The 23,556-nt window shown below is 40.6% G+C and overlaps 2 protein-coding genes across 2 annotated transcripts; one reads left to right on the top strand and one right to left on the bottom strand.

Annotated features, from left to right (window-relative positions):
- Positions 1–1,539: 1,539 nt before the first annotated feature.
- On the top strand, positions 1,540–7,130 carry FGB (fibrinogen beta chain; the record flags this gene model as incomplete). Its single annotated transcript, XM_010012106.1, has 7 exons — positions 1,540–1,746; positions 2,994–3,177; positions 3,771–3,998; positions 4,601–4,714; positions 5,271–5,393; positions 5,578–5,863; positions 6,620–7,130. Coding segments are annotated over 7 exons (1,371 nt in total), but the record flags the coding sequence as incomplete, so codon positions are not given.
- A 2,871-nt stretch (positions 7,131–10,001) lies between these two features.
- Positions 10,002–16,793, bottom strand: FGA (fibrinogen alpha chain). Its single transcript, XM_010012105.1, has 6 exons — positions 16,710–16,793; positions 14,965–15,093; positions 13,733–13,916; positions 13,237–13,382; positions 11,216–12,281; positions 10,002–10,840 (listed from the first exon to the last, which is right to left on the bottom strand). The coding sequence occupies exons 1-6, from the start codon at positions 16,758–16,760 to the stop codon at positions 10,131–10,133; spliced, it is 2,286 nt and encodes a 761-aa protein (XP_010010407.1). The 5' UTR covers positions 16,761–16,793; the 3' UTR covers positions 10,002–10,130.
- Between the last annotated feature and the right edge of the window lie 6,763 nt (positions 16,794–23,556).

Below are 23,556 nucleotides of genomic sequence, written 5' to 3'. Positions count from 1 at the left end.
TATAATTATAATTATAATTATAATAATTTATTGAATTGTATGCATGACTTTTAGCCTATGTGATTAGCTAAGTTTGAAGCTGTGGGAAAAAATGATCCAGTGTGTTTTCTTTATGGCCACTTGAAGTGTTCATAGTGTTCAACCTTTGTATTATATCTTCACGTATTTGTAACTGCACAGTAGTTCTTTTCTCAGTTTGTATATATTTTCTTCCTGTTTATTTTATTTTTCTGTAGGGATTGAAGAATGTCCAATGGTAAGATTGGTTATTTAGCTGAATTTAGTTAAAGATATTAATTTAGCGATGTTCATGTATGATATTACAGACAATTAATATCAGGTGCAAATGAGTAGAACTAATGTGTAATTAATCACATCTTGTGTCGAAGACAGTAAAAACTTTTCTACTGATTCAGTAGACATTGAAAAAAAAAATCAACTGCCAGTTCACATAGCTTTACATTGGAAATGGAGAGGTAATAATTGTTAAACAAAAAAGCAAGCAGTGAGGATCAATCTAAAATAACAGTTTAACCTGTATAAAATTTTAAGTAAAACGTTTAATGGGAAATATAATTTAGAATCTCAGTATATTTTTTTATATTTTGAAAATCCCTGCAAAAATTACATAGGTCAGGGTAACCAAAAATGAGATAATTTTCTGCTATACAATCTAAATTTTTGTGTCTGTATGCTTGCTGCTGATAATACTACCATGCTAAATAATTTTCAGGAATTTTGTGATTTGTATGCTGCCTACTTGAAGTCTCTGATCCTGGTTCCCTACAAATGTTTATTATTTGTAGCTAAGCCAGAGTGGAATCGGAGATTGTTGAAGATTTTGGTTCAGTAGTTCAAACAACTATTAATTCAAATGGTTTAATTTCAACAATTGCTTAGGCACCAGGCCTGTTTTCCTTGCTCAGCCTCTTAGATTTTCCCATTTCTGGAAGAGATGGGGAATGTGTGCATCAGAGCAAGCTCTGAAAACCAAGCCCGAGAGATGGCATTGAATGCTTTTCCTAATTCCAGCAGTTAGTAACTGTCATATGGTCTGAGACCTGATGATGTATTTGACTGTGGCTTAATTTTCTGAGACCTTACAAATTTTCCTGTAGCCTGATGTAAAATTGGGACACTGATAACATAATGGTGAATATTCTTCTTAACCCCAAGAATGCGTTCGGGTTTTTTTGTATCCTACTGCATGGACTCATGGTGCTTACTGGCTCTGAACTATATGAACTTTATTCCTTGATCAGAATGAGCTATTGAAATATTGTTTTGCTTTGGTTTGAAGGCTTTTTAGTTTGTCTGTATCAGGGTGGAAGGAGTGCAACTAGTCTTACAAGGGAGGGCATAGCAATGACTTTTAGATAATGTCAACAGAATATTTCCATTGCTTTTTTGCATTCCATTCCATGGTTCTCCTTGCTGTTTAAAATACTGAAGAGTGCTGAACGGATGCCTCAACCCCGTACATCCCATTTTACAATATCGGTCTCAGATTCAGAGTTTCCTCTCCCCTTGGCTTTGCAGGAAGACGGCCCTCAGCTTGGGGTTCGAGGCCACCGACCGCTGGACAAGAGGCGGGAAGTGGCCCCCACACTCCGGCCTGTGGCACCTCCCATCAGTGGAACTGGATACCAGCCCCGGCCCCCAAAGCGGGTGAAGCCAGGGGACAAGAAAGAACAACGTATCATCTACCCTGATGCTGGTGGCTGCAAGCATCCTTTAGAAGAGCTGGTAGGTGTCTGCCTGCTGATAAGAGACTGTCCTTTTCTTCTAGTGCACCCAATATGGAGTTTTCTTCACCAAATAAGAGATGGTCATTCATTTAAAGCAGCCCAATTTTGCTTCATTTTGTTTGAGTTTGGTAGGATAGCATTCAGAAAAGTAATGCCACAGAATTCATGGGATTAGTCACAAAGTCAGACAACCAGTGGTGACAATGAGATTTGAACTGCAAATGAGGAAAGGAAGTATCTGTGGGTTAGCCCATACTTTCCATGTGATTTTGCATAGGTGACTGTTAAGAAGGACAAAAATAAAAGCTCTGCAGAAGTGCTTCTTTATAAATCTGTCTTGAATTTCAGATAATCTCAAGGAACCCTAGGAACCAAAAAAGTAGTCTCCCATGTCTGTCTTAAAATCTGTTTCAAACTGTAATTATAGTCTACCCTCAGTCACTGCCCCAGTTCTTATGTAGAAGCATGCAAGCATGCTGAGATCTAGCATGCTCCTCGCGGCCTTGCAGTAGTCATTGCTGTGCTCTCTGCTGGAAAATGCAAGCTGTGACAGTGCTAAGAGACATCTTAATGTCTGAGAGCAAATTTGAGTGTGGAGGTTGCCAACAAATGAATTCTGTTAGAGCTTAATGAATGCATGGTTGCGGTAGAGACCCACTGCTGCCTGGATATTTTGGTTCTCACAAGCCCTCAGAATTTCCCACCTCATTTTAAAACACTGCTGTCCTTGACAGTGTCCTTGTTACAGAAGCAATGGTGCCTAGCTTCTTGAGATGATAATTTTTAAATGAATTGTATGGCTGCTTCATGAGAGATATATATAACAAGGTATAGATAACATGGTTGGTTCTCTGAGGATAGCGAAAGAAGAAAGGGGTAGATATAAATATGGCACAGGCACCAGGTAGTTCCTGATAGGCTTTAATCGTAGTTCAGGTAGCTTAACACTGTGAACATTTAGTAGGGCAGAAAAGTGAAAAGCAGATATGGACCAAAAAAGTGTGAAGAGAGAGGGCTTTTCCTAAGAGCTTCTACAAAAGAGTACTCATGGGGAACTCAGGGCTCCTTCCTGACCTTCAAGCTGCAGCTTCTTTACAGAAGTTGAATGTCATGAGTCCTTATCTAGATGCTTAAATATCTGGTCTCACATTGCTAACTATTCAGTGCATTCAAAGGTATGGTCATTCACTGATGGAAGTAGAAACTTTTTATATTGACTTTATTGTTTGTCTGTTTGTTTTTAAGGGAGTGCTGTGTCCAACTGGATGTGAGCTGCAAACTACACTGGTAAAACAGGAAAAAACTGTGAAATCAGTTGTTCGTGATCTAAAGGACAAAGTGAGCAAACTGTCTGAAACCTCTACAACTTTCTATGAATACGTGAATGTTCTAGATGATAAGTTGGTAAAGAGGCAAAAACAAAGAAGAGGTATGATATTTGTATGAATTACTAGTGTAAATGCTATTTCAATTCTATTGGTATTCCTACTGTTACTTGTTAATGGAACTTCTTAAAACATTTAAAAATACAATGGACTATCTAGCAAAGCAGGGTTCCATAACCATGTCCTCTTAAATCTTTAAAAAAAGAATCCTTTGAGAGAGTCAAAGGAATGGATCTCATACCAAGGCAAGATTCATATGATGCCCCTAAACATAAGGGTCATGTGTTCCCCCTTACCTGCTTTCTGATGTCCATCCAATCCCTTCATGCCCAGCTCCTGGCTTGTCACCATGGTTCCCTTGAAAGAAGCTAATTATAGTTCTCTGGCAGAATATAGCACCACTGATAAATGTACTACTAGTTAGCAAAGAAATAACAATACATATGTACCACTTTCCTGAGAATCTCTGCATAGTTTCTGTACATTGTGGAAATGTAAGCAAAAGAAATGCCTGTCCTTCCTCCCCACTAAGGAAAGAGGTGGCTTCTCAAGTTGTGGTTACAGACTGCTCTTCATTATTTCATAACTGGAAAATGTGTCGAAAACTAATCTGCTCTTCATCTCTTTGCTTTTCTAGACAATGATGATGTACTTTCTCAGTACAACACAGAAGTGGAATTGCATTATAATTATATAAAAGATAATCTGGACAATAACATCCCATCTAGCCTCAGGGTCCTTCGTTCAGTTGTGGATACTTTACACAAGAAGATACAAAAACTGGAAAATGCCATTGCAACCCAGACAGACTACTGCCATTCTCCATGTTCTGTTTCCTGCAATATTCCAGTGGTTTCAGGCAAAGGTACTTACTCAACTATAATGACATCGCTTCTCCCATTTATATCACTGTGGAAATTGATAGATACATCATCCAATTGGTTTGAATGTGCTCTGAAGGCTGTGTCATTGATTAGGGTAGCAGAAAAAATGGAAGGTGATCCTAAACACAAAAAATCTTTCACAGATGCTTATACTGGTCAAACCAAAGATCTTCTTACCCAAGATCAGTCTTCATTACTGGCCAGTGGAATTTTAAAAAATATGTGCTTCAGGATTTTGTAAGGTGGAGGTGATACATTTATGACCCTTGATTTATTTTAGTCAAGAAAGATTCTTTCACAAGTTTGCCTAGTTCAAAAAGTCATTGGAAAGTATACAGTCTTCCATCACTCACAGGAATTCACACAGGAATTTTAGAAATTCCTGTTTGGAAAAGTAGAACAATGCAAGTGAACTGGTCTTTCTTCCCTGACTCTTTCACATTATGTATCACAGAAATCAAAATGAAAGTAGAATTATATATATATTTCAAATTGATCTCTTACAATCATCAAACAAAAAATAAGAAGATTGTTGGAGAAGTTCATAGCTTTTTCAGTAACAGTCTCTGGTTTATTCTTTCAGAATGTGAGGATATTATCAGAAAAGGAGGCGAGACATCCGAAATGTACCTCATCCAGCCAGATCCTTTCGTCAAACCATACAGAGTGTACTGTGACATGGAAACAGATAATGGAGGTTAGTGTGAAATAACTGTGTTGTTAAAATATTAATTAATATGGATGTTACAAAAATCATTTTAGTAATTTTCATTTTATAAAAACTAATATGGAGTTTTGTAATTACTTGAGACTTAAGTCTGATTGTCTCATTCTGAAAAGTCTTCTTGGTCTTCTTCAGATGCACAGTAGGATACACCTATAATGAAACTGGAGATAAATAGCTGGGATAGGGTTGGTAAATAAAAACGTATCTTACTGTGACTAGAATGGACAATGCCTGCGTGGGTAGACAAGAACAGCCTAGTTCATTCCTTACCCTGCTACCATGTGCTAGACAAAAGACCAAATCAGTCCTTCGAGTTCTGCTTTTCCCATCTTTCCTTATGAAGCAAGGTTCTAGTTAAGTGTGAGTAAGAATGGCAAGGCTGAGCTTGTATACCGTGAAAATTCAGACCCGCTTCAAGGAAGCCATATGCTCTGCTTGTCTTGAGATGAAGATAAAAGGGCTGTATCTTAATGTTTCATGTTCCTTTCTTAATGGCAATTTAATCTAAAAACTGTTGCTCCTGCAGGCTGGACTTTGATTCAGAATCGCCAGGATGGCAGTGTTAATTTCGGAAGAGTATGGGATCAATATAAAAAAGGATTTGGCAATGTTGCGAAGAGTGGAGGGAAGAACTACTGTGATACACCAGGTAAAACACACAGAGCATGAAACACAAAGAGCTCTTCTTACTGAAACTGTTTTCTTGTAAGCACTTTGATTTTTTATTTTTAATTAACTAATCCACTTTTAGGCAGACCTATAGGCAAATAAAAAAGTTGTCTTCAGGTATATTTGAAGTTTATTTCACAGAGCTCTCACTTGTTGCTTCTCAGGTGAATATTGGCTTGGAAATGACAAAATCAGCCAGCTTACCAAAATAGGGCCCACTGAAGTTTTAATTCAAATGGAAGACTGGAATGGTGACAAAGTGTCAGCTCATTATGGAGGTTTCACCATACAGAATGAAGGAAACAAGTACCAGCTTTCAGTTAGTAACTACAAAGGCAATGCAGGCAATGCGCTAATGGAAGGAGCTTCACAGGTGCATGGAGAAAACAGGACAATGACAATTCACAACGGCATGTTCTTCAGTACTTACGACAGAGACAATGATGGATGGTATGTGTTTGCATTAGACGTTTAAAATAAAAGCAGAGCTGAGTGTACATTTCTCTAAGTTGCTGTTAGTTTTCACAGCATTTTGTAGTACCTTAAAATATGTTTTATCCCTGCAAATTACCAGCCAAACATCCATGAAGTTCTCTTGGCATAGCCAAGGGCAGGTAAAACTATGTATTATGTTAATGCTGCTCTACAAACAAGTAAGAAGCAAGCACATTGAATTTTATTGATTCCATGAATTATGTTGTCATAGACAAATCAGCAAATCTTGATGCACTATATTAGTTGTACAATGTGCTGAGGACACTGTCTTGCTTAAGTAGGAATATTGTTACTCACTCCAGGAACACATACTGGTTCATAGTATCATAGAATCATGAATAGTTTGGGTTGGAAGGTACCTTAAAGGCCACCTAGTTCCAACCCTCCCACAATGGGCAGGGACACCTTCCACTAGACCAGGTTGCTCAAACCCCATCCAACCTGACCTTGAGCACTGCTAGAGATAGGGTAGTCACAGCTTCTCCTGGCAACGTGTTCCAATAGTCTCACCACTCTCATAGTGAAGTTTTTTTTCCTAGTATCTAACCTAAATCTCCCCTCTGTCATCCGAAAGCCATTCCCTCTTGTCCTGTCACTACATGTTTGTTATGGTTACATACATACAGGGGCAGGGGCAGTTGTATGTACTCTCTTGGTCTGTCGGCTTACAGTTCATTTGTCATTCTCAAAACCTTTTTTTGCCTTCCTCAGGTTAACTACAGATCCAAGAAAACAGTGCTCCAAAGAAGATGGTGGTGGATGGTGGTACAACCGCTGTCACTCAGCAAACCCCAACGGCAGATACTACTGGGGAGGGACCTACAGCTGGGATATGGCAAAACATGGTACAGATGATGGTGTTGTATGGATGAACTGGAAAGGGTCATGGTATTCAATGAAAAAGATGAGCATGAAAATCAGGCCATACTTTCCACATTAACCATTACCAAAATGTACAGAATTAGGGATTTTCTTTTAATATTTGTACATGGTTATCTTTTTAGGCATGGTATTCAGGCTTGTCTTTATGTATGAGAGCCAAATATGTATGAGCATATTGTGACTTAAAGTGAAAAGCAATGACAACTGTAAATCAAAACCTGACTGATGAAAATAGCTCAAGTGTATTTTGTTCCATTTTTCAGTTGTTCACAAGACAGAAGTAACTAGTCTAGAACAGTACTGATAAAAAAACCCCAATCCCAACTTGTTTCACTCTTTTACAAAGGACTTCTATACCACATTTGAAAAGAGAGAGGATTATTCTAAAATATTTTCTGAAAACTAAATAAAGCCTTAAAACTAAAGTTTTATTCACATGATTCCTGTGTATTTATGAATTATCTGGGGAGAAGCAAACACATTCCACTAAATAAGGAATAGTCATTTTCTTTTATATTATAAAGATAATGATAACTACCTGTGTAACAAGTTGAGAAGGAATAAAGTGAAAAGACATTATCTAACAAATGGGTAGGTCACCAGTTATTTAGTTCAAATCCTGTATGCTGGATAAAATATGCCCTTTCCTAGAACCTGGCTCACATACTGTGCCTCTTAATATCTCTTCCATCATCCCACATCACAGAATCATAGAATAGTTTGGGTTGGAAGGGACCTTCACAGGTCATCTAGTCCAACCCCTCTCCAATGAGCAGGGTCATCGTCAACTAGATCATGTTACCCAGAACCACATCCAGCCTGGCCTTGAATGTCTCCAGGGATGACTCATCCACCACATTCCTGGGCAACCTGTGCCAGTATTTTACCACCCTTTGTGTAAAAATGTTTTTCCTCACATCTAGCCTGATTCAGCTCTTTTGGTTTAAAATCATTACCTGTCATCACAAGAAGCCCTGCTACAAAGTCTCTCCCCATCTTTCTTATAGGTCCCTTTAAAGAACTGAAAGGCTGCGGTAAGATCTCCACAGTCTTCTCTTCTCCAGGCTGAACAAGCCCAACTTTCTCACCTGTTCCTCATAGGAGAGGTGTTCCATCTCTCTGATCATTTTTATCGCCCTTCTCTGGACTAAGGACTCCAGACCTGGATGCAGTACTCTAGGTGGGGTCTCAGAGGGCAGATAGAGGGACAGAATCACCTCCCTTGTCCTGCTGGCCACGCTTCTTTGGATGCAGCCCAAGATACTATTGGCCTTCTGGGCTGCAAGCGCACACTGCCAGCTCATATCCAATCTTTCGTCCACCAGTAGCCACAAGTCCTTCTCCTCAGGGATGCTCTCAATCCCTTCAATCCCCCAGCGTGTATTGATACTGGGAGTGGCCCCTACGCAGGTGTAGGACCTTAGGCTTCTTGAACTTCATGAGGTTCGCATGGGCCCACCTCTTGAGACTGTCCAAGTCCCGCTGGATGGCATCCTGTCCTTTGGGTGCGTTAGCCGCATCACTCATCTTGGGGACATCTGTAAACTTGCTGATGGAGCACTCAATCCCACTGTCTATGTTGCTGATGAAGGTATTATACATCCTTCTATTACAGAACAAAATACAGTATTAGAAGACCTGACTGGTATGTCTTTCACACAATCACTTTTGTGGGACTAGAGCAATTAGTGACTCCAATCATAGGGGAGGTTGTGCATTTCATTGAAGCTGGTGATCTATGCTCCCTCTGTAGCCAGGAGCAGAGGTTGTCCCAAAGACAGGACTTCCCAAGTCTGGTAGGCAGGATCGAACATCTTTCAGAGGGGACTGCCTTCCACCATAAAGGAAGGGACCCAGATCATTAACAGTAGATGGATCCCATCTGAAGCCTCCTGTGTTAATGTGTGGAGTCCAGGAGGGCGAGGAGGAGATACCACAGCAGCATCTCACTACATGAGCGCAAATGTTCAGCATTCCCACAAGCAGGCTTCCACTGAGGCTGGGGAACAAAAACACAAAGAGTAAAGCTGAGGCCCATTTTCCAAAAGCACAGACGCTTCTCTGCACATGGCTGTAAAGATGTCTTTGTTCTTCAGCAAATTCTCCAAAAAGGTTAGACAGTGGCTGTGTTTGAGAAGTGCTGGGAAAAGGCTCAAAGTTAGCTGCTTTGCCAGTGTTTAGTGATACTGTTAAATGGCATGAAACATACTGGCCAGTGAGGTTGGAGGCAAGAAAGTTTGCTCATGTTTATTTCTGAATAGAAGCATAGAAATATTAAACAGAGAAAATACTTGCATAATTTTATGTCAGCATGTTCTTGTGCAGTTGTGTAACCAATATAACTGTTTTTCCATGCACCAGCTTTTTGCTAAAAAATCCTTACCATACAATGTCAGTAAGTTGCTGATTTAAACACCTTAGCTGTACAAGAATCCTTGCTTGACACATGTGCCGAGAAACATTCTAAACCAAGGACATACATACTGTAGCCACCCAGATGATTCTCATCTTGCTTGTGCTGCTTATATTCACAACCTTTTAGTGGTCACTAGAAAATAATAGCCTGTTTTGGGAGTTGTTATTTTGGTGAGTTATAGGGAATTATCTTATTTTGAAGCTATAGTATCCATGCTAAACTGCCTAGAATTCATCAATGAGATGGAAGGTCTATGTCCGTATTTGTAAAATCACAGCTCAGGAGATCCTGAAAAGTCAGACCTAAAACGGATGCACCGTTTATCAAAGTGTACTCCATGTTAGGTCTGTGGCAAAAGCGAGAACCCAAACCATCTGCAGCTCTGCCTGAGAACTGACTCCTGATGCTGTTGTGCTGCCCCCAAAATTGAACTTGATCAGACATTCATGGTTTGTGGTAGAGGAGGCAGGAGTTCGTGGTGAACATATTTCTTAATTCTTTTATTTCTTGAACACTTTTCCACAAAATAAATAATTCAAACTATAAATATTTTTATCTCCAGTTTAGGTGTGATCTGTCAAAGACAGAACCTTGGGCGACATTGTCTAGGGTGAGGCGTCCCTGCCCATGGCAGGGCGGTTGGTTTTAAGGTCCTTTCCAACCCAAACTATTCTATGATTCTATTATTGTGAAAGACAGAGACAAAGTTCATATAAAAAGGGATTTAAAATCAGTATTCCCATGAACAAGTTTCTCAATTGCAAATAAGGTGAAAGAACTGTTTTGTTGATTATTAATCAGTGTTTATTTTTTAAGCCACGGATGTGACCAGTTGCCTTCAAATTCACAGAGTAAAGGTACATCGTGCACATTCATATGTAAAAAATACTTTCAACTTGTAACATACATTAAAAGCCTGTCTTTCTACAGGGTTTCTATGGGCCTGATTTTCATTCTAACAATTTTGAGGGAATAGTCAGAGGCTCTAAATGGCAGCCAGACTACACCATTTTCAATCTCATAAGGAATGTTGTACCTGGGGTCATAGTGGCCCCCCAGGTAGTAAATGCCATTGAGGTTGGCTGCCTGGCAGCTGTTGTACCACCAGCCACCCCCATACATCTCTGCACAGCTCTCCTCCCAGCGGTCCTGGTCCCGGTCAAAGGTGCTAAACCGCATCTGGGCATGGGACGTGTATTCGGTGCCGTCTTCCAGCCAGCCAGCTATCAGCGCATCCCCAGCGGTCCCCTCGTAGGAGGACACGGCCAGGGCGTACCCTTCTGCTTCAGACCCTACCTGTATGATATACTCTGCATACTCAGCATTTCCATCCCAGTCCTCTAACTCTACCCGAAGGAGAGTGTCGTTCTGAGTCAGCAAGTGTATGTTTTCATTGCCCAGCCAGAACTCTCCTTGCCCTTTGCCATCCACGCTGCCGAAACCTCTCTTGTAGTCTTGCCAGGTCCGGTTAAAATTCACTGATCCATCCATTCTCTGTTGGATCAATAGCCATCCTCCCAAAGTTGTCTCTTGGTCGCAATAAACTGACAAAACCTTATTCGATCCCGCTGGCTTGATTTTGAAAATGCCACTTTTGGCACCAAAAGTGTGTTTCTGGCGGATATCATCACAGTCTAAAAAAAAAAGTTGATCTGGTTTGACAGGAGTTATCAGCAAAATTTAATAAAAGGTTCAGAGGAATCCAAGTACCAATAGCTCTGAGGAGAATTGTTAAACATGTCTTGAACTACACAAGGTATAGTGACAGGCAAATTGAATTCAGAAAAGAAAATTTTACATATATGTTAAATTGTGAATTGTCTATGTAATACCCAAGTATCAATGAAATATTTTCCTTTTTGTTTCCAAGATGGCAATAAACAGACACAGTGTTTGCATTTTAAGATCACACTGTTGTACTGCGGTATCTGAAACCAATGTGCCAGTTTGATTGGGGATGGAGTTTGGCTCCACTACCTCAATTAACTACTTCCGTGATGCCTGTGTACCTTTCCCAGTGCTGGCTCTCCTTTGCTTCATTCTTGGCAGTCTGATGCTGCGTGCCTGAAAGTCTGGGGTATCCTCTGCACTCTGATCGTGTTGTACCCCACCTAGCTCCTCAGTTATTTCACGGGTCTTTAATGATTTGGTTTCAAAAGTGGAGCCTCCCTTGTTGAAACTAGAGGCGCTGGTCACTACAGTCTTGGAGTGACTTGCACTGCCAGATGGAAATCCAGATGGCTGAAGGTGAAGTCCTCCAAAGTCATCTTCTTCCTCCTCTCCTAAGTCTGTAAATTTGCCTTTCCCCACATAGGTCCCTGAATGACTGGTACCTAAGTGGCTACTGCCTGTACCTGTTGCATGGCTGCTAGATGAAACACTGCTCGATCCACTAAAGTGCTTACTAGCAGTGGATGCAGAGTCAGGGGTAAAAAAGGACTCTAGCTCAGGAAATAAACTCTCTAGCTTGTGGAAGTTATCTGTCCCACCAACATGGTACATGCTCCCTTCCTCTCTATTTCCTGCTCCTTGCAAATAGGAGCAGTCTGAGCCATCAGAAGAAACTGTTTTTTCAACTACTTCTTCTCTAGGGCCATCAGGGCCAGTGACAATTTTTTTGGTGGTAGTTTTGGTGCACCTACGAACAGTAGAGGAGGTTTTGTCTCCCAGACTAATAGTTTCTCTCCCATGAGTAGGAGTAACTAATTTGCTGGTGTGTGAAGGTCCATCCCCCCTTGATTCTGCTGCAAGATACACACTGTCACCTCGGGAGGGCTTTGTGTCTGTTTCTGATCTTTCTAATACCACTTGCATCTGCCTGATGTTATTAATTATATTCAGAGCTTGCATTTCTGGCAGAGGCTTATGCTTAAAATGCTCAGGAACATTTGAGTCCTTAATTGGCCTCATTTTTAGTGTGCTCAAAGTGGTTGTTTGAAGCTCTGGGTGCAAGTTGACGGAGTTGGCTTGGGTAAGCTGCTTCTGGATATTGTCATAGCTTTCTTTGTCCACCTGGTAATCAAAACTTCTAGCACAGGTTCCTTTGCAAGCTCGTATCTTAATATCAATGTCCACCTATGTAAACAGAGAGAAATAATTTGGTTAGGGAGCTTTCCTGACTTTCTCAAGCAAGTGTATCCTTTAACCGGACTGAGGGAAAGGTGGGAGCTGCCCTGGCACCTCCCACCTACAACTGAGTTTTTCCAAAGCTCAGTTTTGAAGTCAGCCCTGGGTTTATTTCCACTAACTACAACACATGCAATAGCACAGTGCACGAGCTCTGTGAAGAAGTGCATTGTAGCACGTTACCAAACTCTGCTCCCTTTATTCTTGGTGCATAGGGGTGTCTTCCTGGGTCTGGAGGGAGTGCTGTAGAGCTGGGCAACTCCCTGGGGACTGGGGCAGACACGGGTCCTCCAAGGAGAGGGGAAGACACTGGACTTGTCTCAGAGCCTGTCATGGCCCTGCTATGAGGCCTGCCATCCTGGGGCTACCACTGCTTTCCTAAATGATCCAAAAGATGGATCTCTGATCTGGGGATAAAAATGGGCTTTTGAGCAAAACCACTGTTTGTGTCAGGACTTTTCCCTTCATTACTGTCATAAGAATTGGCTGCAACTTGGGAACATGGGCTCCAGTGCCAGCACTGGCTTGGGCAGCAGTGGCAGCACCAGGGAAGGACAGGGCACAACCTCCTCATCCTAGCTGCTCAGCAACTCATTACAGGAGGAAAAACACCCCATAAAGAGCCAGTTATCAGCAGATATAAGATCTTTGCTGCTTGTCTGAGAGCAGAAGTGGGAAACGGGACCAGGAGTCCTCCTGAGCTCACAGCTCCTTCCCACATGGCAGGAAAAGAAAACCAAGCTGCACAGAAGGCAACTCATTTGGGGATTTGCCTCAGCAAGTCAGATCCTGTGAGAGTTGCATCAAGTTTTCTTCTGGAGTGAGCACTGCTCACTGCTCACTGCTCAATCTCTTTCTGTAGCTAAGCCCTGGAGAGAATGGAAACTACATAGCAGCTACCCACCTCCAAGCGCTTCATCTCCGTCACCTGTTCTTGAATGCTGCTCTGAAGAGCTTTAATTCTGTTTACTTGAGTAACAACTCTCTGCTTTAATGTCACAATTCTCTGTCTCAGTTCTCCTGACACGCGACCATAATCATCATCAACCTCTGAAACAGAAACGCCTCACAGTCAGCTACGCACATGTGATTTTCTTCCCTAAAACGGTAGTGTATTTTAAAATAAGAAATCAAAACATGTAATTAAGAACATATTTCTCACAGTACTGGACAGGTAAAAAAATACATTAGTTTTTACCAGTTAGCAGTTAAAAGTCTTAGTGACTATGTTTGTTCTGGGTCTTGTTAATAAGGTCCAGTGCAGCATATCCTTTCTAACCTCAACTATTCTATGATTCTATGTTTCTATGACACATTTTTACTACATATTGCTTACACACACACACACAAAAAAATAGTAATTTAGCAATGGATAATACAACTGGGTGCAAGATACTCACTCTGAGCACTGTCCAGGTTTGGTTTCAGTACATTTACAGTTTCCACAACTATCCGATTTGATTTTTTATAGTTGTTTTGATTTTCTGAGAGCAGCTTCCTGATTTTGTCTATTCTGTGACTATAATCCTGGTCTGTTTCATCAATCAGTCCTTGCATTCTGCAGCCTGATGGACATTTTGTACCCTAAAATCAGAAGATGGAAATAATTGTGTTGAAATCTTCATGAGTAAACCTGGTTTTGGCATTACATTTAAAGACTTCCAGCCAACACTGAAAACACATTAAAAAAAAAAAAAAAAAATTAGGGCAAGATTCTGCAAGTTTCCTTCAGATGTCCTGTCCTATTCATCCAACAACTTCACCAAGGAGTTGTGTGACTTAGAGCAACCTAACTGCAGGCCTTTACCTCCTATGCCCCTGGCAATGGTGTAATGAAATCAGTGATGCGCATCCTCAGAAACCTGCTGTAAGTGGGGAGCAGGAACTAGTAAACCTTTAGTTTTCCCTCTCCTCTGTTCCTCAGGGGTGAAATAAAACATATATATATATGTATTTCCCAAAAGGCTGCTGTAAGAAGTCTGTTGTCCAGTTTGAGCAAGCACATTAGAGACCAACTTATTTAAGCAAAATTTTCCTTGGAAAAGCTTGATGTTCTTACAGACTAAAGCTCTTTCTTTGCCAAGATTTCATCAAACAAATGTAGCATAGACATGGACAAAGATGTGTGAGGCAGGAGAGAGACAAATGAACAGCTTATACACAAAGACATCCAGTCAATCCTTATGAAACTTTTACTGAACATTTTGTCATCTGACTTCCTAAAAAGTAAGTAGTGAAGTGTAAGTTATTTCTAGCTATTTTTCTTTGTCACACATCTTTCTTTCTGGTGCCTTTCTCTTACCAACTACAAAAGTGGCAATATCAAAATTCCAAAAATAAATCCTTCTTCTTTTTTCCAGGTCTAGCCTTCTTTTATTTCATCTTTCTTTTCTAGACTTACTTTCTTTTCTGATTCTGCACTCTGGCAAACTTCCACCTCTTTCTTTCTCTTAATTTTTTCCTTTCTTTCCTGCAGGAGATCTCTCCAAGCTGCCCTGACATGGAGTATTACCCATCGTCCCTAAGTCCCAACTGCATGCTGGCTGCATGGCACCCATCATAGCAGTCTGGCTGAGGTCCATGAGCACCCTGCTGATAGGCCCCACTTTCGCCCCCAGAGCTCATTGCTCACCCAGTCATCGTCTGCACAGATGGGCCAGTTCTTCTCATACTGGCAGGTGGACTGGGACATGTGCTCCACAATCCTGGGACCACGCACTCCTGCACCCTCCTTTTCAAAGGTACTCTCTCCATTTTGCGCCTGCCAGGAGGAAAAAGGGCAAAAGTAAAACCAAGATTAACCAAACAGCTGCCAAGAGAACAGAAGCATAATGTTGATGTCCTCAGACACTCAGTGGCACAGCTGACATGTGGCAATTACAGCCATCTGGAAAGCACCACATTGAACAGTGCAAGGATTTTATTCCTGACATTTCTTGGAAGATACGATTTTGTTTATTTTGTCAGAATAAAGCTTTTAATGTCTCAAAATTAATACTGCTATGTAGGGAGCTGGTGATGCTCAAGATACATTACGGTCATATAATTCCACAAAAATTCTGTGTTCTGTGTGTAAATGTAAAATTAACTTGAAATCAGATTGAAACTGGCTAAGTTAAAGCTAATACTTAAAAAATCTTATGTTCTATTTCCATTTGCTGCAATATTGCTAAATTTGTGCTTTCATTCTACCACCTTTAGTATCCACAAAAGTGGCTTAAGTTTTGTGTATATATATAAAGAGAGTTTTCCCATTAGTGTTTCTGATTTTAATCACAGTTGCTGCATGTAAGCTTGTAGCCATGTTTTTGCCTGGCATAAAGACCAAGAAAGCTAATAACATCGTAATAAAAATAGTAATGTCAGTGATGGGTGGATTCCACTGTGCTAATGGAAAGAAGAGAAATAAATATATTGAGATTTTCTTCAAACCTGAGAAGGAGAAGTGAATCTATACAAGGTAATTCTAAGCCAAAATGATGTAAGTATTCCTACTGTGTTATTTACATTTATATATGCTATATATTATACTGTTGTTAAGTTCTGGGAAACTGGAATGTCATTATTAAAATTGGCAGATTCACTCTGATTTGATTAATCCTGAGGATCTGGCTTTTTAAAAGTAACAGATAAAAACTTTACTTTTAGGTGGTTTGTGCCCCTTCAGCATTGACAGCTCCAATATGACTGCTTCTGGTTTGTTCCATCTGCTTTCTATAATTTCTGTCATTTGTTAAAATACGCGCAATCTTCAAAAGACAGTCATAAAAAGAAATGTGAAAAATCTAATATAAGATTATGGCCTGAGATCTCAATGAGAAAAAAGCAAGGTTATATTAACATAGTTGAAAATCAAGTCTATCTGTTTGCTTATCTAAAAATTGTTTCTTACTTAGCCCTAGTTTAACCTCATGTTGCTGCCACAAGAATCCTTGGGGTTTAATGTGTATTTTATAATAAGGGTATTGTGTGTCATTTGTAGGTAAAAAACTCTGCTGAAGTATCATCCAAAGGAGAGCAGAATTCACCCTAATACATATGAAAATTCCTGGCTGACTGAAGCCACAGGTGTCCACTCAATTACTTTTAAGACTTACAGCATCACCTATGAATCTATAAATTCATCTAAATGTATATGCTGCTCCTGAAGCCAGGCAGACTCAAAAAAACAAATTAAGCAAAACTAGAGAGCTGAATACTCAAGAACTACTGATGAAAGTTGGTAGTGAAGTCAGTAGTGAAAGTCAGTGAAGTGGTTACAGTAAGCTTGTGTATATGTGTGTGCATTTAATTTTACAAGCTAGGTGACAGCTAAAATTTATCTATCTAATGAACACTCTTCAAAACAGAAAGATATGAAAAAAGTCAAATTCATACCCAGGCTAAGTTGAGGCACAGCAACACACAGAGGATCCTCATCGATATCATCTTCAGGAGAAGAGCAGGCAGAACTCTGACTGAAAGGATGCTCTTCCCCAGTCTCTGGGTGCAATTTAAACCTTAGTGTGAAGCTGAGATTAATCATTATGCTCTCTTCTGTTTGGAGACAAAACATGCCAGATGTCCCCCTCCCCCTTAGGTGATTACTTAAGGTCTCTTGCACAAGTTTTGGATGTTATTTGCTCCAGATAAGTTTGTACAACACCAGCATGCAGACAACACCATGTATTCCAGGAAAAAAAAAAATCTGTCTAAAGCTTGGTTTCTCGTAACTAGATGTTCAACTTAGATGTACGCAGGACCTAGCAGGATCCAGCAATGCTTACCTGCTGGAAGACACACACTGTGTGATGGGCACTTAGTTAGCATAATCAAAGAGCTGATATTTGAAACAGGAAGTCATTGGTTTGCCCTTTCTGTGTGACTGTTCCACTACTGTGAAATCCACTGCCCTTTCCAAGGCAAGTACTGGTCTAAGAAAGGTTAGAAAGTACTGGTCTAAGAAAGTCTATCTGTGACCATGTGGTCACCAATTGAAATTAATTCCTGAGGAGCGCAGAACCAAGTTTACATCATTTTTTATGGCTGGACCTTATGGGTATTTGTATGATGTATGATGTGTTTAACACTATGCTGTCTCTTACACAAATGGCATATTATAATTTTTTACCAAGTAGGATTTGTTTGAAATGAACACAAATTTATGAAGAGCACAGTAGAGTGGAACTTGAAAATGCCCCAGAACAGATGTTAAGTATAATTAAATATTCCTAAAGAGTCATGCCATCCTTACAATGTACAACCATCCTTAAATGGTTGTACAATGGGTATAGTTTGCATGTGGTAATTGATGATTATGTGCTGCTGCTGTGAGCTCTATAGCCTTACTGTTACTCGAGAGTGATGTACATGGCTGTCAGACACTTGAGAGATGCTGTCCATCCCAAAAGTTGCCACCACAGTGATCAGGAATGAGCAAGAAAATATTTGCTTAGAGCACATGTTGGCCTCATCAGTCAAAAGAACAAATTCTCCCTTGGGTTTTTGAAACCACATGACATTCAAAAAACTCTTCATCATCTATAGGCTGCAACATCTTACCATGTTCTGCTTTAGAGAGACATGAATAGGACCCTTTGTTTCCTCCCATGGCTGGACTTGTATTTCATGCTTATTTAGGGAACCCCTCTTAAATCTAACTTATACCAATATCAGAGAGTCACAGAATGGTTTGGGTTGGAAGGGACCACAAAGATCACCTAGTTTGAAACCTCCTGCCACAGGCAGGGACACCTTCCACTAGACTGGGTTGCTCCAAGCCCCATCCAACCTGGCCATGAACACTGCCAAGGATGGGGCAGCCACAACTTCTTTGGGTAATCTACGCCAGTGTCTCATCGCCCTCATAGTGAAGGATTTTTTTCCTGATATATAATCTAAATCTACCCAAGTCATATCACTAGCAGAAGAGCTCATTAAGACAGTGCTAAATTAATTAACACTTCCACCACAAAGACCTGGTTTTGCATGAAAGAGGATTTCTATTATATTTAAGGCTTAGTTTTATTTTATCTGTGCACATTCTGAAACAAGATGTTTTGTTCATATAAATTCCCTGCAATATGCTCTGTAAAGTCTTCTATTGAATCTCAGTGCTAGTAATCCCACTGCCAGTGCAGTGCTAGTAATGCTGTGATTCAACAAACTTCTATTCCAGCAACAAATGTCCAAACAGACCGCATATTACCTTTGCTCAGTTTGAAGATCAGCCAACCATTGCTGTGTTCTTTGGTTGATAAATGTCCATAAGGCAGCTCCTGAACTCAAAGCAGATAATAAATATTCTTACACACCAAAACCGTCAGCTGCTAACTTCAGCTGGGGCACGATTGGTGATGCTTCTCCACTCCAAGTCCTACACAGTTTTGTTCACTCTGATGCAGCTGTTCTGTGGAAGAATTATAAAAAGCTCAGGAGACAATAAAATGCTGAAAGGAGGAAAAGACAACAAGCAGCTGCTCAGAGCTGTACATTCGTTTCATTGGATGTTGATGCTCTGCAGACTGCTTAAAGCTTCACAGATTTTCCTGTGGTACTCATCACTCAGCCACCCTAGTGCTTTTCCTGAGTGTCTTGCCTCTGGTCCCACAGGAACTAAGTGATGAGAGCAGGAATAGCACCTAATTTTGCAGGGTAACAGCTGTAAGTAAGAGACAATGATGCCCCAGCTGGTCTTATTCCCAACATGCATTACAACCTATGCAACAACTAAAGCATCCTTCATAATTCAGCTGTGATATGACATGTCAGTCAGTTAGTTCTGGCTTTTCACATTTTTTAAGAGCTTGATTTTGTGATCTTCAATAATGTCTGAACATTATTTTGGTAATTTAACAGGCCCTAAAAATCAACAGTAGTCAGAGCACACCAAGCAGAAGAATTTCTGCCTTTCCAACCATGCTCACAGGGGATGCGACAATTTGCTAGGTCGTGACCCAGATACCAGCTACCAGTGTAAAAGTGGACATGGCACGAGCATGTGCCAGGCCTCCACAAGCCCTGATGGAGGACAAAGCTCTCTGGTGATCTTCAGATGCTGAAAACTTAAGTTCTGGTCCAAGTAAAACCTGGTCACCATGGCTAGAAGGACTGGAAAAAGCTGATAACCAACCATAAACATTAGGTAAACTAAGAGGTGCTTCCTGCTTCATGTGAAGGGGTTTCTGGGTGAAGCTGAGGTGAAGGAGGAGCTCCTCAGGATTTCCAGTTGAGGGTTGAATCTGGGCCTGACCTTCAGCCTGTACCTTTGCTTTCCTGTTGCAATCATCCAATCCCTTCTCTCTGTGTTTGTTTGAAAGGCTAAAGGCCAAGAGCTAGGTAAACTTTGGATTTAACTTTAATTCATCATCAAAGGACAGACTTCAGCTGCTGTGCTCTTGGCAGGTTGCCACAGTAATAGTTGGGAATCTGAGGTTTAACTGTGGCTTGTGTACCCTACATGTGAGCCAGCCCTTATTTGCCCAGCATTGCCCCTGTCTTCTGTCCTACCACAAGTCCCCATCATCAGTTCCCAAGCAGTGCCTTCTCCTCCTCTTACCTGCTCATTCATGTCCCTCCTCTAGATACCTTGTCTTAGACTCCAGTCTCCTTCAGCCCCAGCTCTCAGCTCCACTTTCTCTTCATATGCTTCTCAGACTACTTAACCCCACTGAATTCATAACTAGCCAGTCCCAGCATCTGGTCCTACATTTTCTCCATGCAATGTGCCAAGGACTGAGGGACCCAGCAAATCCTCCAACCCATCCACCCTATTTGCTTTTTTCTGCCTCTATCCTTTCCTCATCCGCTCTCTTCTGTTTTGTGCTACAGTGGTCTTTGGAAGAGTGACTGCAAGCACAAGGCAGGAGAAAAAGGCAAACTCATTATAGCCACCAAATTCTATATGAACTTTTACGAACTCAGATGGTGGCAGGCCTGCCTAAATACAGACAACTTTCACCATAAGTAATATATATAATAGTTTGAGAGTCATGTATGATAAAGACTGATTTAGAAAAGAGAAATATGGCCTCCCAGTATAGAATCATAGAATCAACTAGGTTGAAAAAGACCTTTAAGATCATCAAGTCCAACCGTTACGCCAGGGCTGTCAAGTTCACCACTAAACCATGTCACTGAGGGCCTCATCTACATGTTTTTTGAATATTTCCAGGCATGGTGATTCTACCACAGCTACAAAATAAGGGCATTAATTCAAATTGCAATATATTTCCTTGAAAAAAATAATACCCAGAGTGTTATTCTCTAAGAGTAAGAAGAAATAGGAGATCTTTTCAGACCCTTTTCTGATAGTTAGAGGATTGGAAACAGTAGAAAGAATCATAGAATCATAGAATCATAGAATGGTTTGGGTTGGAAAGGACCTTAAGATCATCTAGTTCCAACTCCCCTGCTGTGGGCAGGGATGACTCACACTAGACCACATCACCCAAGGCTCTGTCCAACCTGGCCTTGAACATTGCCAGGGATGGAGCATTTGCCACTTCTTTGGGCAATCCATTCCAGTGCCTCACCACCCTCACAGTAAAGAACTTCTTCCTTATATCTAATCTAAACTTCCCCTGTTTAAGTTTGAACCTGTTACCGCTTGTCCTACCTCTACAGTCCCTGATGAAGGGTCCCTCCCCAGCATCCTTGTAGGCCCCCTTCAGATACTGGAAGGTTGCTACGAGGTCTCCACGCAGCTTCTCTTCTCTAGGCTGAACAGCCCCAACTTTCTCAGCCTGTCTTCATATGGGAGGTGCTCTAGTCCCCTTATCATCAAAAAGGTATGAGTGTTTCCAGTCTTCTTTCAGGACCCAGAGAATGTAACTGCAGACTGGGATCCTGCAGACTCCCTGATGAACTCTTGAGTTCTTGGATTTGATAGCTCTAACCCTCCTGACCACTGGAGCAGATGGTCCTCTCCAAAGAGGTTAAAATGATTTGTGAAAACTTAGGACACCAATCAAAAAAACAACTGGAAGAATAAGCCAATCTTAGTTCTAGTAAGCAACCTATAAAATGCCAGCTCACATCAATGAAATGTGTGTAGATACAGCAAAATCTCATCAGATAAATCATGGCGTCCAAAAGCTAAAAAGCTAAACCAGGAAAGGCCAATCACAGTTCAGACCTAGCAGAGTGTGGATACAGAAGTCAAAGCAATGGAGGGGAAAGGAGTATTTTATAATTCCATGTTGCAAACATATAAATAATAACAACCTTAATGTCATGTCATAGGTAGGTTAAACTGAAAACAGAAAGTGGAAGGGACTTGGGCAATGCCACTCAAGTGGCTGTTTGCAGAACCAGGATCAGACAGGGCTTGCCAACCCTCAGCTCACATCCTTCCCCCAGGCCTCTCTACACACACTGCTTCATCTACAAGGAACCATGGAAAAGGCCTCACTGCACAAAATGGTGAGGAAAATCGCTTTGCTTGGTGAGGAATTGGATGTCAAGGCTGGCGATGAACCAGCAGCATGGCTGGTTGCATGAGTGCAATAGAGCTGTGCAAATGTGGTTTCAGTGGTGTGGAGGGGTGTTCTCTCATCCCAAACAGTTGTTAACCCCATGCTGACCCTATGCTGCACAATGGCTTCTTCTCACCTACTCCTGAGAAACCTGCCTTCCTCTTAGATTTTCACTCAAGGGTAAAACTTGAACTAAGTCAAAACCACCTCAGTAAAAATTACATGGGGACAGCAACTTATCATGCTATGGAGTCTCAGATCCAGGGAAAAAGGCTGAGCATCAGCCTGGCTACAGGTCCGGAAAAGTGTTGAGGCTGCATAAACTGCCTTTTAGATCTGTGTTATAAGAGTAATGACCCCCTGTCTTTAAAATAAAGCATTTGAATGTGCTATTTAGAAATATCAAGTGAACTTCTGGCCTCTCACTAGTAGCTAAAAATAAAGACCAGGATACACTTTGTATTTCACTTCTTACTGTATCAGCTTGAGATAGATAGATACAGACATATAAGAGATAGAGATAGATAGATAGATAGATATAGATAGGTATTTATAGAGATATAGATGTATAGATTCTAGCTCTGATGTTTTTTGTTGAGCCATTTATCCATAAATCTGATTTGATTTGCTAATGCACCCCTCAAATGTACTTGTCAGATATCCTGAGCAAGTACATTCAGACAGCATTGCAAACTCTTTGCTGTTCTTGAACTGTGCTCCAAGTTTGCTTATGGGGATCACATGGAAAATTAATACCAGAGCTAGAAAAAGAAAATGCAAGTAAAATATAACGAATTTCTGCTGCAATTTTTGTTGTTGTTGGATAATGGCACTAGATATGTCAGATTCATTTTCAAATATTTATGCATAAAAAGGGGGTATTCAGGTTGGTCGTGTAATAGTATGTGCTATAAAGCAAATGAAACTTTTATTCTCAGTCATATTTGAGAAACTTGTTGATCTGGAGTAAAATATCTGTTCTTGGTCATTCATGGTATACTTCCTAACACTTCCCGATTTAAAATACATTCATTACTTCATTGTAAGCTCAGTCAAGTATCCCTCAGCAGCAAACTAGGCTTCTTTCAAGTTGCTGGTTCTTTGATCTATGTCACAAATCAGTTTCATCAGAAAATAGAATGAAAACTTTTGGAAACAGCCACATCATGGAGAAATAGCTCCAACACTCACCTCTAAACAAAAAGCAGAAAGTACTGGTGTGCAATTCAGGAATGACTGAATGAGGGTTACGACTTTACATGTTTGATCAGAGTAACCCTCCAACAATCATAAATTTTACTTTGCTTTTTTTGGCCAACAGTAGAGCACAGAAGTTCATATTTTTTGTAATAATCAAAAATTTATTGAGAATTTGTACAGAAAAAAATAACCATGTACAAAGGTAAGCTCAGGGAAGAGGCTTGGGCATTTTACAGTCAATGGTGCTTTACAGTCAAAACTGAACTCTTTCATGGTAGGTAAGTTCAGCGTCTAAGAGATAATAGATTTGTTTTCCCTGTTCAGACCAGTCTTTATGGAATTGTCCCTTTATGAGTCTCCAACCTGCAACAGAAAAAAAGAGAGCATTTTAATGTTCTTCTGAAGAAAAAAGTACATCATGCTATAATGACATGTTGATAGCATTCACACATATTTAAAGTGCATGAAGGCAAGGGATTATTTCTGATCACAAGACTATACATCTAGTTATCTGTTAAAAGAATCAGTAATAATAAAATCAAAGTACAAATATTTCTGTGACAAAATGG

Source organism: Nestor notabilis, unplaced genomic scaffold (assembly GCF_000696875.1).
Source record: "Nestor notabilis isolate BGI_N333 unplaced genomic scaffold, ASM69687v1 scaffold13353, whole genome shotgun sequence".
NCBI lineage: Eukaryota > Metazoa > Chordata > Aves > Psittaciformes > Psittacidae > Nestor > Nestor notabilis.
This window is presented reverse-complemented; position numbering and strand designations above follow the sequence as displayed.